We start from the raw sequence: 16235 nt of genomic DNA on the forward strand, positions 1-16235 counted from the left end.
GTGCTCCAAGTTCCTGGCCTTGGACACTTCCAGGAATCCAGGGGCAGCCGCAGCTTCTCTGGGAATTCCACCCCAGCCCCTCCTCACCCTCCCAGCCAGGAATTTCTTCTCAATATCCCACCCCAAATCTCCTAATTTAGTTTAAAATCATTCCCTGTGTCCCATCACCATATTCCCATGTAAAAGTCACCCTCCCTGGTTTTTCCAAGTCTCCTTTTCCCTGCCGAAGTTTTCCATGGGTTTTCCCCTTTGCTGCTCTGAGGGAATGCACAAAGGCACCCGGGCTTTGGAGCAGGAATCCACTGCCGTGGATTCAAACCAGGCAAAGGCTGGGCAAATCCAGGGATACGAGTCACAAAACGAGGCTGGAAGGAGAGGGAAGGTGAGATGAGGCAGAATGGAGAAGCTCTGCTGGGTTTTGAAAACGCCAGTAGGAAAAGTGAACAAAAAAAAAAACAGGAAAAAGGCTGGAAAAGAGCAGCAGGATCCATTTTTCCTCCTTCTCCATGTCTGGAATTTTGGTGCTTGGCAGACGTTCCCCCCCGGATCCTGGGCCCCCGGAACCAGCTGATCAGGGTGATCCAGAACAACAGGACGCGCCTGGATTGTCCCTTTTTTGGGTCCCCCATCCCCACCCTGCGCTGGTAAGAGCCAGATCCAATCCCATTCCATCCCGAGGGGTGGGAAAGGGGGGGTTTGCTGCTTTTCCTTCCCTTCCAACAGCACTTTGTGGTGTTGGGAGGTTTAAGAACGGCCAGGGGAACACATTGGATGGAGGCAACTACAAAGCCCACGAGAACGGGAGCTTGGAGATGTTCATGGCTCGGAAGGAGGACCAGGGGATCTACACCTGCGTGGCCACCAACATCCTGGGGAAAGCTGAGGCCCAGGTCCGCCTGGAGGTCAAAGGTAGGGGCACGGAGGTGCCAAAATCTCGGATCTTCTGGAATTTGCAGCAGAAACAGTTGAGGCTAGAATCTTGGATTTTCTGGGAGTTGCATCAGGAATAACCCGTGAGGTGAAGGGGGGTTGGTTGTGGGTGATCTGATCTTCCAGCAGGTCAGGGCTGGGAGCCTTGAAATGGTGGAGATTCCATTTTGATGTTGGGAAAAGCCAAAGCTGGGGATGGTGGGAGGGTTTGGGTTGGGTGTCAGGCTGGGAGATGCCACCAGCAATGCCAACACCGGCCCCAAGCGTTCCTCTGGGTTAGCTGAGGACAAGAAAACATTTTTGGAATTGTTTTTACCCCACTCAGCAAATCTGGCTGCTGACTCCCAAAAATGGGGCTCTTATAAAGGCTCAGCACAAATTAATGACTCGTTAAATTAATTTATTTGTTCAAAGCTGGACAAACACCCCAGCCGTGCTTGTCCTTCCCTGCTCTCCGTTGAGTACCTGAGCCAAACCCCACAATTTTGGGACATGACCCTTTGTGACCTCCTGCAGACCCCACCAGGATCATGAGGGGACCTGAGGAGTTTGGGACATAACCCTTGACCCCGTGCAGACCCCACCAAAGTTTTGAGGGAACCTGAGGGGTCTGGGGTGCGACCCTTTGATTGTGACCCCATGCAGACCCCCCAGGGATTGTGAGGGAATTTGAGGAGTTTGGGACTTAACCCTTGACCCTGCGCAGACCTCACGGGAGGACACGAGAAGTTTGGGACATTTTTTGCCCACAAGAAGTTTGCCCCTGATGTCGTGCAGACCCCACAGGGATCCTGAGGGCTCCTGGGCAGTTTGGAACGTGTCCCTTTGTTTGTGACCCCGTGCAGACCCCACCAGGGGTTGTGAGGGAACTCGAGGAGTTTGGGACTTTATCCTTGACCCTGTGCAGACCCCACCAGCATCACGGGAGGACACGAGAAGTTTGGGAGAGAGCCCCTGATGTCGTGCAGACCCCACAGGGATCCTGAGGGCTCCTGAGGAGTTTGGAACGTGTCCCTTTGTTTGTGACCCCGTGCAGACCCCACCAGGATCGTGAGGGGCCCCGAAGACCAGGTGGTCAAGAGGGGCACCATGCCCCGGCTCCACTGCCGCGTCAAGCACGACCCCACGCTGCGCCTCATGGTCACCTGGCTCAAGGACGATGCCCCCCTGTACATGGGGAACAGGTCTGTGCCCAAAAACTCCATCGATTTCTCTCCCGGAATTGTTGGGTTTTCAGCAGAACATTCCTGGAGTCCCCAGGGGTAAATATTGAGTTCCCACCTAAGCAACATTTGATGTTTTTGACGCTTTTAATCTCGTTGGCTCCCTCCAGCAATTCCAGCTGATTTATCAGTAAACCCAGACTTTGCTGCGGGTTTTATTCCCGGATATTTTAGGACATCTTGATAAAACCTGGGAATTCATAACGAGCCGCTCCAGCATTAATGTTTCTCTGCTGCGGCTGGCGCAGCTTTAATTTCCTCTCCGTACCTGACTCCTGTTTCTTGTGAGGCAAGATCTGATCCCAGGGCACGAGCCCAGGGCTGGCTGTTGTCCTAAAAATGTGATTATTCCCCAGATACGCCCCAGGGCGCGTGATTCCTTAGGAAATGAGCTTTCCCAGAATAACCCAGCACATCCTCAGCTGATAAAACCTCCAGACCGGAGATGTTCTCCTGCTCTGGCTGGGTTTCCAGCTGGATTTTGTCAGGGAGCATCCAGCCTTCAACACCGCTTCCTAAATATGTTGGGGCAGAATTCTGGGACGTTGTTTCCTTGAAGGATGAAGAAGGAAGAGGATGGTCTGACCATCTATGGCGTGACTGAGAAGGACCAGGGCGATTACACGTGTGTGGCCAGCACAGAGCTGGACAAGGACTTGGCCAAGGCCTATCTCACCGTGCTGGGTAAAGCCCCCCTGACCCCACAGCTGAGTGCTTGGCTTTGAACGGGACACCCCGACCCCGAGGTCAGGCTGGAAGGGGGATCTGGGCTCCAAGATTGTCCCCTGGATGCTCAGGGAGGCGCTGGCAGAGCAGGGGTTCCGTTGTCGCAGGATTTGCTGCCTCGTCCCCAATGGTGGCACTGAAATGCTGCAAAAAACCTGGGGTTTGAGGGAAAAAAGTTAAACAGGAATTGTGGCACACAGCCCAAAATATCCCCAGGTGGATGCTGAAGATCCATGAGAAAAGTCCTGAATTTGGGGGTGAATTTAGTGGGGTGTTGGGGTGCTGAGCAATGCGATTGGGGCTGAGCCAGCTGCTCCTGGCCCTGTGTGTCCCCTCTGCGTGTCCCCTTTGCAGCACAGGGAGGGACAAACTTCACCCCATTCCCCATTTGTGCCACTGCAAGCTCTGCTTGGCAAACAGGGATTTATCACTCCCTGGCCCCTTCAGATTCCCGGGAATGCCACAACCTGCCAGTGCCCCTCCACAGCTGGAACAGGAATCCCAAATCCCAAATAATTCCCTTGGGGTTGATTTATTTTCCCTCCTTTCCCCTAATGGCTCATTAACCCCACACCAAACTGATATTTCCCTTTTGCTGCCAACTACAAGTGTGAGTAATGCATGGAGGTCTCTGGGGGAAGGATATTCCCGCTCTGCTTCCCAAACTGGATCAAATCCCGCTGAAATCTGGAACTTTATGTTTGCCAGGTGCTCCTTTGGCCACCCAAGCTTAAACTAACCCGGTTTAACAAGCACTGTCTTACCTTGCAGCCATCCCCGCTAATCGGTTGAGAGATTTACCCAAAGGTAATCGTCACTAATTCCTCGCCTTCCTTTCATTTCCCACCTTGGTTTTGGTTTTCCCTTACCAGTAACTCCAAGAGAAATGGGTGGCAGCTGGAAAAACTGGGGCATGATGCTTCCAGGTTGAAGGAGCTGGAGCTCCAAGTCCTTGCCCAAGCTGTCCATGAAGGAGTTGAGGCTTCCAGGTTGTCCCTGAAGGAGCTGGAGCTCCAAGTCGTGCCCAAGCTGTCCTCAAAGCAGCTGGTTTTTCCAAGTCCCATCCAAACTGTCCTTGAAAACCCATCCAGATGGGTGGAAAGCTCCTGTTCCATCACATTTTGCGTCTCACGGTGGCAGCTCCTGAGCGCAGGAATCACTCTACCTGTGCTTGAAAATCCTGACGGGAAAAAAACCACAAAAATGCATGGAATTCCCTAATTTTTACCTGGAATTTATTGCTGTTATTGCATGAGCTGGTCCTTGTGATCCCATTCAAAGAAAAGGCAAATTTCTATCAAATTTATATTTCCACTAAAATTTTGTGTCCTTTTACTGCTGTTCATTTGCATTTCTCTGTGTAAGGTCACAAATCCCACTAAACCAGCACCTGGTGCTTTCCCCACCATTTTTTGTGGCGGAAAGGCAGGATTTTTCCTGGGAAAGGCAAGATTTCCAGCCAAGACACTGTCAGAAATGACCACATTTATATTTTAAAAATCACTCCGGTCCCCTAAAGAGCTGCAGGACGTGGATTGTGCCCTGGAGCACGTCCTGCCCACGGGGCTGGGAGAGGTGATGGGAACTGGGACTTGCTCCTGGGGCAATTCCAGCCTCCCATTTATCCCATTCCAACAGCACGACCTGACCAGCCCCGGGACTTGGAGCTGACGGATCTGGCCGAGAGGAGCGTGCGGCTGACGTGGATCCCTGGCGATGACAACAACAGCCCCATCACAGGTCTGTCCCGTGTCCCCAAAATCCCTGTGACGGGAAATCCCTTCCCATCCAAACCCTTCATGTCAGAACCCAGGAAATTCCTCTGGCTGCCCTGGGGGGCTCAAACCCCTGCCCGGGGGGCTCAGAGACCTTGGCACAGAGCCCAAGACCCCTGTGCCTTTGATCTTGACCCATGGAAAAAAATTCCAACCTTCTATGAGGGTTTACAAGCCACGAAAGTTTAAGTAGAATGACAGTGAATTTATCACAGGGTGAAAAATCGATTTTTGAGGTTTTCAGAATGGGGGCTTGGGGTCCCAAGATGGAGGAATTTGGGTGTGCCTTGTCCTTTTTCCTTCTTCTTCCTAACCTCCATCTTCTGGATGATTTTTAGATTGGTTTAGAGTAGAAGCTCACTGTCTAACACAGGTGATAGGTATTGGGAAGGTATGGTAAATAACACATTATTTACCATAACTTTATACTAAAAACAGGTAGTTTTTAGTATAAAAAGATAACACCACCTCTGAGGAGGGCAGAGTGCCTCTGTCTGACCTGCTGAGCAGACCTTGGCAAGCCAGGAGGAAGAATTTGACAGATAAGAAACAATAAAAAACCTTGAGAACGAGAACTGAAGAGCTCTGACTCCTTTGACCGCCCGGGCTGGGAAAAGAGACTTTGTAACGTATCTCGGGGTCACTCTGACCAGCAGAGATTCCGAGACTTCACCCACCTCTCCCTGCTCTTCCCAGACTACATTGTGCAGTTTGAGGAGGATCGCTTCCAGCCCGGAGTGTGGCACGACCACTCCAGGTACCCCGGGAGCGTCAACTCGGCCGTGCTGAGCCTGTCCCCGTACGTGAATTACCAATTCCGCGTGATCGCCGTCAACGACGTGGGCAGCAGCGTGCCCAGCGCGCCCTCCGAGCGCTACCAGACCAACGGGGCGCGTGAGTTTTGCCCAGGGTTTTTTTTTTTTGGCCTTGGAATCCACCCCTCTCCATGGAGGCTCCTCCCTCCCATCCCAGGAATAGGTTGGCAAGGGCGGCGGGGGAATTTTCCGTGTGGAATTCTCGAGCCTGCGGGTGGCGTCCTTCAGGGGCAGCGAAACGCAGAGGTTTATGCAAAAGTCAGTCATTTGTTATAGAAAAACCTGGTTTTAGTTCTTTTCCCTAAAGGGAAGATTCCTAAAGGAATCCTTCCAGTCCTTTCAGACTACAGGAAGCTTGGAAATCTGTAGGAAAATCAGACTCGAGTGCAAATATTGTTAATTATTGGCCGCTGTTAAAGCTGGTTGATGCTGTGGGGGGTGGCAAGGCCCTGGCAGAGATTATCCAGAAAAAACTTGGCTGCCCCTGGATCCCTGGAATTGTGGAAGCTGGGTTTGATGGGGCTTGGAGCAGCCTGGGATAGGGAAAGGGGGGATTGGGGGATTCTAAGATCCCTTCCCACCCAAATTCCATAACAAAAGAACAAAACAATCTCCAATCCACAATCAAGACTTGACTTGTCTGCCCAGCACTTTGTAGGGGAGTATTTGGGAAAATTCCACCCAAGGAATTCACGGGAATCTCAGCAGTTCTGCTGCATTTCTCCCTTTACCCATTCCAGGGCGATTTTTGGAGGATCTGCTGGCATCTAGTGTTGGCTCCCAACAGTGCCCGCCGTGATTCAGGCTCAAAGTGACAAACTCTGCTCCCTCCACAATGGTTCCCTTTCAAAGATTTAGGACATTTAGGGGACAAAAAAGAGCCTCCTAAATAAATGGCCTGGTTTTCCAGAGGACTGAGAGTCTCGTGTCCCATTAACCTGAATGGGAACTTTTGGAAAAATCAGGCCATTAACTTCTGCCTTGGAAGAACTTTCGGCTTGCAGGGTTTTAACCCCTCAGTGGTTGGGGTTTTTTTTGACATTGAAAAATTCATTGTTTTGGTTTTCAATGTGGATTTCAGGTCCTGAAATAAATCCAACAGGAGTTCAAGGGGCTGGGACCCAAAAAAACAACATGGAGATAACGTGGACCGTGAGTTCTTCCTGGATGCCTTTGGGATGGAGCTGTGGGATGAGGGGGAATGGGTTCAGAGCACCAGAGGGCAGGGATAGGTGGGATATTGGGAATGAATCCTTCACCGGGAGGGTGGGGAGAGGCTGGGATGGAATTCCCAGAAAATCCATGGCTGTCACATCCCTGGAAGTGTCCCAGGCCAGGTTGGAGCACCCTGGGATCATGGAAGCGGTGGAGTGGAATGGGATTTCAGGTCCCTCCCAACCCAAACCACTCCAGGATTCCATTAAATAAAATGCAGGAGGTACAAGAAAGGCAGTTTTAAGTCCTGTGGTAAAAATAACAACTCAAAAAATTGAAAATAAAATAATTCAAAGACGTGGCATCCAAAGATGCCGGATTCCGGACTCGGCTTCCTGAGGATGCCCCGAAGTCGAGCCCTTGAGCAGCAGCTCAGAGGATTTATGGAGCCGCTCCTGCTTTTCTCCCTGCACCAGCAGGTGTCAGCCACAAATCAGGGCTGAGCCGTGGGGAGGGCTGGAATGGCAGCGGGAGCAGAGGCTGGAGTATGGGGATAGTAGATATGGAATCTATATTGTGTCATTCGATATTATGCACATATTTGATTTATTTTATATCACATATATAGATAAGGAGTCTGGGCTAGTGGGAGTGTTCCTGCCCATGGGAGCAGCTTGGAATTTAAATCCCTTTCAACCCAAACCGTTCCAGGAATAAAATCTTGGATTTTTGTGAATAAAATTTCCCAGTCCTGCCATGGCTCTGGAGGGCAAGAACTCATTCTGCCTCTCCTTGGGAGCAAAACCTCACCCTCCTTCGGGATTTGCTGATGGAGCCCGGAACACAACCCCACTGCTGAGCAGAATTTTGGGATCTCCTTGGAGGAAAAATCCAATTTTTTTTTTTTTTTAATTTTTTTTTCCTCCTCCTCACTTTCCCTTCTCTGTTTCGCCCCACCGAAGCCTCTGAACGCGACTCAGGCGTACGGGCCCAACCTCAGGTACATCGTGCGGTGGCGGCGGCGGGACCCGCGCGGGAGCTGGTACAACGAGACCGTGCGGAGCGCGCGGCACGTGGTGTGGAACACGCCCATCTTCGTCCCCTACGAGATCAAGGTGCAGGCTGAGAACGACTTCGGCAGAGCCCCCGAGCCCGACACCTACATCGGATACTCCGGGGAGGATTGTGAGTATTCCCTCAGCCGCAGGTGGGATTTTGGGGATGGTCCCATCCAAGGGCAAAGCGTGTCCGGGATGTGGGTGAACAGGTAAGGAAGGAGAGGGTTGGACATGCTGGGATCCCTCACCTGGAGAGGGAGGTGAGCCAGACCCTTCCCTGCAGACGGAATTTCCCCCTTTAGCTGGGTCAGGAATGTTCTCCTGATGGCTGGAGGTATGAAATCAGATTCACTTTCTTCCCACGGAAGAGGTGAAGCCATTGTGCGGATTCTGCTAACGGGATTTGCGACGGGGAAAGCACAGCAGGGGGCGTCCAGCTGTCCAGCTGTCCATCTGTCCGAGCTCCGGGGTCACTCCATGTTCCTAATGGCCACTCTGCTTTGTCCCTGCCCGCCCAGATCCCAAGGCTGCGCCCACGGATGTCAGGATCAGAGTGCTAAACAGCACTGCCATAGCTCTGACCTGGACCCGGGTGCACCTGGACACCATCCAGGGACAGCTCAAGGAGTACCGAGTGAGAAAATCCCAAACTCCCAAATCCCTGCCCAGCACTGACCATTAACACAGCTAAACCTCCCAAAATTCCCAGCTGGCTCCCAGGGCATGGAGCTGCTGGATGTGGGGATGACAGAAAACTTCCTTTGGCCACCAGGAGCCTTTGGGTTTGGGGCAGCACCAAGGATTTGCTCTTTGGGGTGTCAGGGTGGGGTCAGGGACGTCTCCTGTTGCTTCCTCTGGGCTGGGCTGCAGGATTTGGGATGCTCCAAGAAAACAGGGAGGGATTGGGATGGTCCAGGCCACAGAGCAAAGGTGTCTGAGGGAGTGACCCCAACCAGGTCAGGTTTTGTGTCATCCCCAAAATACTGACAGCGTTTTTTACTGATCAACAACCCCTGTAAAGCCTAAACCTACGGTCAGGACTAACTGAGAGCTAAAGCCAGCTTGGATCCATGTTTTTCCATGTTTATATTTAATACGAGCTGTTCTTTCCGGACTTATATATAATATTTATTTTTGCTGCTGATGCACAGAGGATGGAGCCATTCAAACCAAGCCAAACCCTGAGCAGGGCCCTTCCCTGGGTGTCAAAACATTCCCAAAAGTTCACATCTGGCAAAGAATCCCAGCATTCCCTGCCTGATCATCTGCTGGCTCCACTTTTCCTGATTCTAGGCGATTTTCTGGATGGATTCTTGTTTCTGCATGGAAAAGGATTTACAGTCAGGAGCTCGAATGGGAGATTTCCCAAATTCAGGCTTTTATTCATGCCTGGGTGTGTCCCACATTTCCCTGTCCATCATGAGCAGAAAGGGAGAATCACTCAGATTTTAGTCCTTGGGAAATAGGAACAGCTTTAGTCTGAGCTCAGTGGTTTTGCTCAATGTTTCGGGAAGCTCTTAACCCCCTGCTCAGCCTCTTCCTTGGCTAACACCCAGATTTTCCTTATAGAGCTTCACTAATTCCTCTAAAAACTCCCGCCCTTAAAGACAAAATTCTGCTTTTTAACATCTAAAAACCCCAAAAAAACCCTTTATTAAAGGGGGAAAAAAAAAGCTTCACCTGGCCTGCCTATTTCTTGAAGGCCTATTTCTGGAGAGACAGCAGCTTGCTGAAGAACCTGTGGGTCTCCAAAAAACGGCAGTTTGTGAGTTTTCCTGGAGACCGCAACCGGGGCATCGTGTCCCGGCTGTTCCCTTACAGCAACTACAAGCTGGAGATGGTGGTCACCAACGGCCGAGGGGATGGGCCCCGCAGCGAAATGAAGGAATTCCCCACCCCTGAAGGAGGTATGTTCCCACAGGGAATTCCTTGGGATTTTAGGGATTTTAGCCGAGCGTCACCTGGGCGCTGTCGCTGTCGTTGACATCGTTGAAGGCACAGCTGGAGTTGGCTCCTGACTCCATTCAGCATTCCCAAAAATCCCTCAGTTAGGACTAGGCACCTCAGCCAAGAAGATTTTGCGCTGAACAAGAGAAATATTTGCAAAACCCTTTCCTAGGCACAGCTCAGCGCCCTCGGTTCGCAGCCCGAGCTGTCCCCGAGCCGTGGTTTGGGGACGTGGCAGTGGCTGGATCCAACCTGGAAAAGGCAGGAAAACCTTCCCAGGACCTTCAGGAATCACTGCCAGGCTTTTAAGGCAAGAGCACCTCGTTCTTGTGTCAAGGATGAACTCAAGGGTTTAATTTTGTCGCTGGCACAGGAGCTATTTATAGGCACGCCGATAATTCCGAGTCGGAGCCGCAATTCCAACAGCTGGAAGTGACTTTTCCTACAGCACAGGAGGGAATTCAGGCACAGAAGGTCTCAAAAACGCAAGAAAATATTTGCAAGTCTTGCCTCAAAATATTGTGGGGTCTCCCCTTCTCTCTTCCTTTCGGCGCTGCCTCTTCCTTCACAATTCCTTGGGAAAATCCCGATTTTTAAAGGATTTTCTGCGGATAATTGAGGTTGTTTCAGAAGAAAGGGTTCAATTCCTGGTGGTTTTGCAGGCAGGGGCATTGTGACCTTATTTCTGGGGAATTTGGGGTGGCTTTGGACATTTGGGGTGATGATAAGGATACGTGGGTGGTGTTAATTAATAATTACGGATTTTACTCTTATCAAGGGGAAAATGCGGATTTTATATTTTCCTACACCACCAAGCCCTTTTATCAGCTCAAACTGACATTGAGGAGGCTGAAGGATATCCTGAACAACTAAAAATAAATCCCTGAGCTCTCCCAGCTCTCTTCCCCCAATTAAGACACCGCAATTAGGAGGAAATCAGGAGAATAATTTAACTCCAGGCTGGATAATTCTTTCCTTCCTTCAGCAGTTAAAGCAGCGAAAATCCCAAACACTCCTTAGGGTGAGGAGCCGTGGAAAGCAGAGATCTCTGGGATTCTGTTTCCCAGAGATTTTTTTGGGATAAGAGAAGCCACTTTTGGGGGTTCTAAGAGAGGAATCTTTGTGATGAAAATCTTGGGATGGGAGGGGGGTATAAGGAAGGTTGGGAAATTTGTTTCCATCAGGCAAAAATGGGGCTGGAGTTAAGAGAAATTTTGGGATACTTATTGTTCTTCTAAGAGAGAAATCTGTGGGATGGAAACTTTGGGGTGGGTGGGGGGATGTAAGGAAAGTCAGGAAATTTGGGACCAAGTGGAGCTGGAGTTAGAGAAGTTTTTGGGATTCTTCTTGTGCTTCTGAGAGTAATCTTTGGGATGGGTGGGGGGTGTAAGGAAGGTCAGGAAATTTGGGACCAAGAGGAGAATTAGGGCTGGAGTTCAGAGAAGTTTCTGGGATACTTTTTGTGCTTCTAAAGGAGAAATTTTTGGGATGAAAATTTCCCAACCTTCGGATGGGAGGGGAGTGTAAGGAAGGCCGGGAAGTTTGGGTCCAACAGCAGCAACGGGGTTGGAGCTGCATTCCAGCTCTGTGGCCTCGCTGGAGGATCCCATGGGGCTTTTTGGCCAAAAACCCCACCTGGATCCTGGTTTTTGGGATAAATCCTTGTGTGATCCATTCAAGGTGTGTCTGTGTGGGGATTTTGGAGTGGCCAGGGCGTGGCCGGGCCGTGGCGGGTGCAGCGGCGCCAGGTTTGTTACCCCGTGTGTGTTTTCTCCTCTCTCCCCTCTCCTCCCCGCTCTCCTCCAAGTGCCCAGCGCCCCCAGGTACCTGCGGATCCGACAGCCCAACCTGGAAATCATCAACCTGGAGTGGGATCACCCCGAGCATCCCAACGGGATCATCACGGGATACACCCTCCAATACACACCCTGTACGTCCCGCGTCTTCTTCCCGCCCATAAACCGGGAAATCCTTCCCTTCCTGCTTTTTGCCAGATCCATGAGGAACTGGAGACTTCCATGGTGGGACAAACTGGTGTTGGGAGGGGTCCTGGCCATCTGTAGGGGGGGTGGTGGGTGCTCAGCAGTTCCCCAGACTCAGTTTTTGAAAGGAAATCGGTTTTATCTCAGATTTATGAAGATTTTAGGTGCAGCATGAGGCATTTTTGTGCTCACCCAACACAAATCAGTTGAGGTGATACCCAGAGCCTGAATGACCCTGAGCCTTCTCTGCCCACCTGAATGTCCCCAAGTGCCCCAAACTGGGAATATTTAACAGCTCTGAGCCCCGCAGAACCTCTCCAGGGTGGGAGGACAAGCTGGAGACATCTCCACTTAATCAAGGAGAGGGCGGGTGCTCAGCAGCTCCCCAGACTCAGTTTTTGAGGGAAAATCAGCTGGATCTTGGATTTAGGAGGATTTTAGGTGCAGCCAGAATCGTTTTGGTGCTCATCCAAACACAAGCTTTAGGAAGTGATACCCCAGAGCCTGGGGCAGTAGACAGCACCTGAAGGTCCCCAAGCCAAGGTGTCACCAAGCGCCCCAACCTGGCCACGTTCAAGAGCAGCCACAGCTCTGAGGCCCTCAGTGACCCCACGGTGACCTCACAGACCCTCTGGGGGGTGAAGGATGAACTGGACACCCCAAAATCCCTGGCCCAGGCTGAGCCCGGCCTGCCCTGCCTTCCCTCTGCAGTTAACGGGTCTCGGATGGGCAGGACGGTGGTGGAGAACCTGTCCCCCAACCAGACGAGGTTCACCCTGCAGAGGTCAGACCCCATCTCCCGCTACCGCTTCAGGCTCCGCGCCCGCACCCAGGTGGGAGAGGGAGAGATCCTGATGGAGGACTCACCGGCGCTGCTGGATGAAGGTAAGGGCAGCACCCAGCTCGGCCGAGGGGACAGGGATGTGTCAAAGCCAAAAAATGGCATCGTGGCAGGATGTGGCAATCCCCAAAAATGGCATTGTGGCAAGATGTGGCAATCCCCAAAAATGGTATTGTGACAGGCCTTGAGAAATGGCAAAAATATCTTTGTGGCAGGCCATGGAACAGCCAAAAAATGGCATCGTGGCAGGAGGTTCTTTCCAACCCAAATCAACCCATGATTTTGGGATCTCACTCACCTTGTGCTGAGGGTGAAGCTCTGATTTGCCCCTCTGTGTTTCTGTGTGAGCTCAACAGGGGCAGCTTTGGGGGATTTTTGAGTGCAGGGACCTCTGTGCCTCCTCCTTGTCACCCCATGGGCATCACCCAATCCTAAAAGCCTCCAGAGCCCCAATCTCAGCCCCATAATCAGATAAAATTCCTGATGCCCCCTCCCTGTCACCCCATGGGTGTCACCTGACCCTAAAAGCCTCCAGAGCCCCAATCTCAGCCCCATAATCAGATAAAATTATTGGTGCCACCTCCCTGTCACCCCATGGGTGTCACCTGACCCTAAAAGCCTCCAGAGCCCCAATCTCAGCCCCATAATCAGATAAAACCCCCCTTGTGGAACATCCATCAAATTTAAGTGGAAGTTCTGGAGCCCTGAGGGAGCCAAGGGCGGCTCTCTCCCCTCTTTAGGCTCGGCTGACGGAGCTGGGATTTGGTTAGAGCTGGGATTTAATGGGGTTTTCTCTCCTTCCCTCCATCCCCCATCCCAGCTAATGGCCCTGAGTGGGGAAAGTGATTCCTGCCCGGATCCAGTGGGAATAAAACCATTCCCGACCCCCCTGGGGTGGGATCTGGCAAAATTTATTGGATGTGGGGGGAGAAAACAGCCGAGGAAAACATGAGAGGGGCCTGGAATTGCTTTAGAAGGAATTGTGAGAGCTCAGGGGTTGGATTGAAGCTGAAAATTGAATATTTTTAGCTGGTTCACGCCCAAATTTTAGACACTGATAATAGCGAGATAACAGTTGTGGTGTATAAATTTTAATTGATTTGGATCAATTTTATGTATTGGAAATATCCGGTGGTGCCCAAACCTGCTGGACAAGACAAGGAACCCCCTCTGTGGGGTTTGGAGTGAGGATGCGGCAAGAAGACAAAATTCTGCTGTCAAAACATAAAAATTATAAAATTTGAGTAATTTACTCCCGTATTGCAGAAATTTGCCTTCCAAACTCGAGGTACAGCACAAAATAGGTGAGTTTTGCTCACTTTGATGGGACTTCCTGCCAAGCTGAGGGAAAGACGAGGCCAGAATTTAAGGAAAATAAGGAAATTAAGGAAATTAAACCCATTTGTGTGCTCTGAGGAGGTTTCCTGCTCACCAGACTCCTCCAGACGCCCGAATTTAAATCAGGTGGGGTGAGCAAGAAAAACCAAGGTAAAATTAGAAATTCAGTGTCAAAACCAGTTTTAAACCCACAAAATTTGAAATTCAGTGTCAAAACCAGTTTTTGCTGGGATTAGACCTAAACACCAGCTTAAGTGCTCAGCTTAGCAACACCATTGTCACCTCGATGCCACTGCTGTCACCTCGATGCCACCTCTGTCCCCTGTTGGGTGTTTAACCTGGATGCTGGTGTGGTTTATCCCCGATTCCTGGCTTATCCCCGATTCTTGGTTTATCCCAGATTCCCTGGTGTGGTTTATCCCCGATTCCTGGTTTATCCCCGATTCCTGGTTTATCCCAAATTCCCTGGTATGGTTTATCCCTGATTCCCTGGTGTGGTTTATCCCAGATTCCCTGGCATGGTTTATCCCCGATTCCTGGTTTTCCCCCGATTCCTGGTTTATCTCCAATTCCTGGTTTATCCCAGATTCCCTGGTGTGGTTTATCCCTCATCCCTGGTGTGGTTTATCCCAGATTCCCTGGCATGGTTTATCCCTGATTCCTGCTCTATCCCTGATTCCCTGATGTGGTTCATCCCTGATTCCTGGTTTATCCCAGATTCCCTGGCATGGTTTATCCCCAATTCCTGGTTTATCCGAGACTCCCTGGCGTGGTTTATCCCCGATTCCTCATTTATCCCAGATTCCTGGATTCCAGAGGCTGCCTCACGTTGGATTTAACCCCGTTTTTCCCCCTCTCTCTCCGCTCTCCAATGACTCCGAGTGTCCTGGCGGCGCGTTGGGGTTGTTTGATAAATTCCTGTGTTTTTCTCTTCCCTCTTTCTCTCCGTTTTCCCATTTTTCCTCCTCTCTCTCTCTCTCTCTCTATCCCTGGCGCTGCCTCCGAAGCCACGCCAAGCCCAGGTACCGTACCCGGAGGTAACCGGCATGGGGGCAACGGAACTTGCCAATTAAGCTGCCAATTAAGCCGAGAAGTTCATTAAAACCCTTCCAATGGCCACGCCAATTGGGCATTTCAATCCTTCCGGGCACAAAGGGGACCAGGGCGGCTCCACAGCGGGGCAGGCGAAGATTAAAAGGTCTCTAAGCCAGGCTTAAAAGCCGCTCAAAAATCTCATGAAAACCAAACCACGGTGGCCGTGGGCTGGGCAAGCCCAAAGGAGAGTCGAGTTCCCATTAAAATGGGATTTTTCCCTATTAAAGTGTTCTTTTTTTTCCCTATTTAAGAGGGTTTTTTTCCATTTTAAAGTGGAGGGTTTTCCCCCATTAAAGACTTTTTTTTTGCTTTTAAAGTGGTTTTTCCCCCTATTAAAAAGTGGTTTTTCCCCTGTTGAAAAGGGTTTTTTCCCCTAATAAAGTGGGTTTTTTTCCCTGTTAAACAGTGGGTGTTTTTTCTATTACAGGGGTTTTTTTCAATATTAAAGATGGTTTTTTCCTTGTTAAAGAGGGGAGTTTTCATATTTGGTTTTCATATTTTAATGGGTTTTATTTCCCTATTTTAGCAGGGGTTTTTTCCCCCTAATACAGACAGTTTTTTCCCCATTAATGATGGTTTTCCCCCTATTTTAGAGGGGGCGTTTTCCCATATTAAAGAGGGGAAATTTTACCTATTAAACAGGGGTTTTTTCCCTCTTAATGAGGGGTTTCCCCCCTGTTTTAGAGGGGATTTTTTTCCATAGGAAAAAGGTTTTATTCTCTATTAAAGACTTTGTTTCCCTCTATTAAAGACATTTTTTCTCCATTTGAGAAGAGGGATTTTCGCCCTATTAAATACTTTCCCCCTGTTTTAGAGGGTTTTTTTTTCCCCATATGAAGGAGAGGTTTTCCCCTATTAAAGACGGGGTTTCTCCCTAATAAAGAGGCATTTTTCCTTGTTACAGAAGGGTTTTTTTCCCTATTAAAGAGGGGGTTTCCCTATTTAAGAATTTTTTCCCTAATTAAGAGCTTTTCCCCCTCTCACAGAGGGTTTTAACTGCATCTCTTCACAAACCCCTCTTCCTTTTTAACCCTCGCCACCCCCACCCCACAAACCCCAGAACATTTCTGGCTTCCAGCACCTGTGGGATCGCAGCTGGAGATTCGGGATTTTTGGGGGTTTTTTTGGAGATTCCCTGCAGCTCTCCCAGGGCTTTGACCCAGGAGTTTCCTCGCATTCCCGGTGTCCATTGGAAGGGTTGAGCGGGAATTTGAGCTGTGCATGTTCTGCATGGAGCCTTCTGCTGTGGCTTTGCCCTCCTCGCTATTCCCAGAACGTGGGAGCAGGGAAAGAACTTTTCCAGCACCAGGGACAGCTCCTCCTCCTCCTCCTCCTCCTCCTCCTCCTCCT

General features: G+C 50.5%; 1 protein-coding gene across 14 annotated transcripts in view; it reads left to right on the plus strand.

Annotated features, from left to right (window-relative positions):
* NFASC (neurofascin) overlaps nucleotides 1-16235 on the plus strand; it is a 54183-nt gene that overhangs the window by 14212 nt on the left and 23736 nt on the right. For 10 of the 14 annotated variants that reach the window (XR_004082709.1, XM_031065144.1, XM_031065143.1 and 7 more), the window contains 12 exons: nucleotides 533-644; nucleotides 743-909; nucleotides 1967-2114; nucleotides 2713-2837; nucleotides 3651-3686; nucleotides 4518-4619; nucleotides 5351-5548; nucleotides 6551-6621; nucleotides 7587-7809; nucleotides 11437-11559; nucleotides 12323-12496; nucleotides 14798-14812. Coding sequence is in view for 13 of the 14 variants with exons in the window: in XM_031065144.1 (XP_030921004.1) it covers nucleotides 533-644; nucleotides 743-909; nucleotides 1967-2114; nucleotides 2713-2837; nucleotides 3651-3686; nucleotides 4518-4619; nucleotides 5351-5548; nucleotides 6551-6621; nucleotides 7587-7809; nucleotides 11437-11559; nucleotides 12323-12496; nucleotides 14798-14812 (1494 nt within the window). In the remaining variant the exon portion in view is untranslated. Of the gene's footprint in view, nucleotides 1-532; nucleotides 645-742; nucleotides 910-1966; nucleotides 2115-2712; nucleotides 2838-3650; nucleotides 3687-4517; nucleotides 4620-5350; nucleotides 5549-6550; nucleotides 6622-7586; nucleotides 7810-8200; nucleotides 8317-9384; nucleotides 9590-11436; nucleotides 11560-12322; nucleotides 12497-14797; nucleotides 14813-16235 lie in introns of all 14 variants that reach the window. The other 4 variants (XM_031065145.1, XM_031065152.1, XM_005430832.2 and 1 more) reach the window with 2 other exon arrangements.

This window comes from Geospiza fortis, unplaced genomic scaffold (assembly GCF_000277835.1).
Source record: "Geospiza fortis unplaced genomic scaffold, GeoFor_1.0 scaffold184, whole genome shotgun sequence".
NCBI lineage: Eukaryota > Metazoa > Chordata > Aves > Passeriformes > Thraupidae > Geospiza > Geospiza fortis.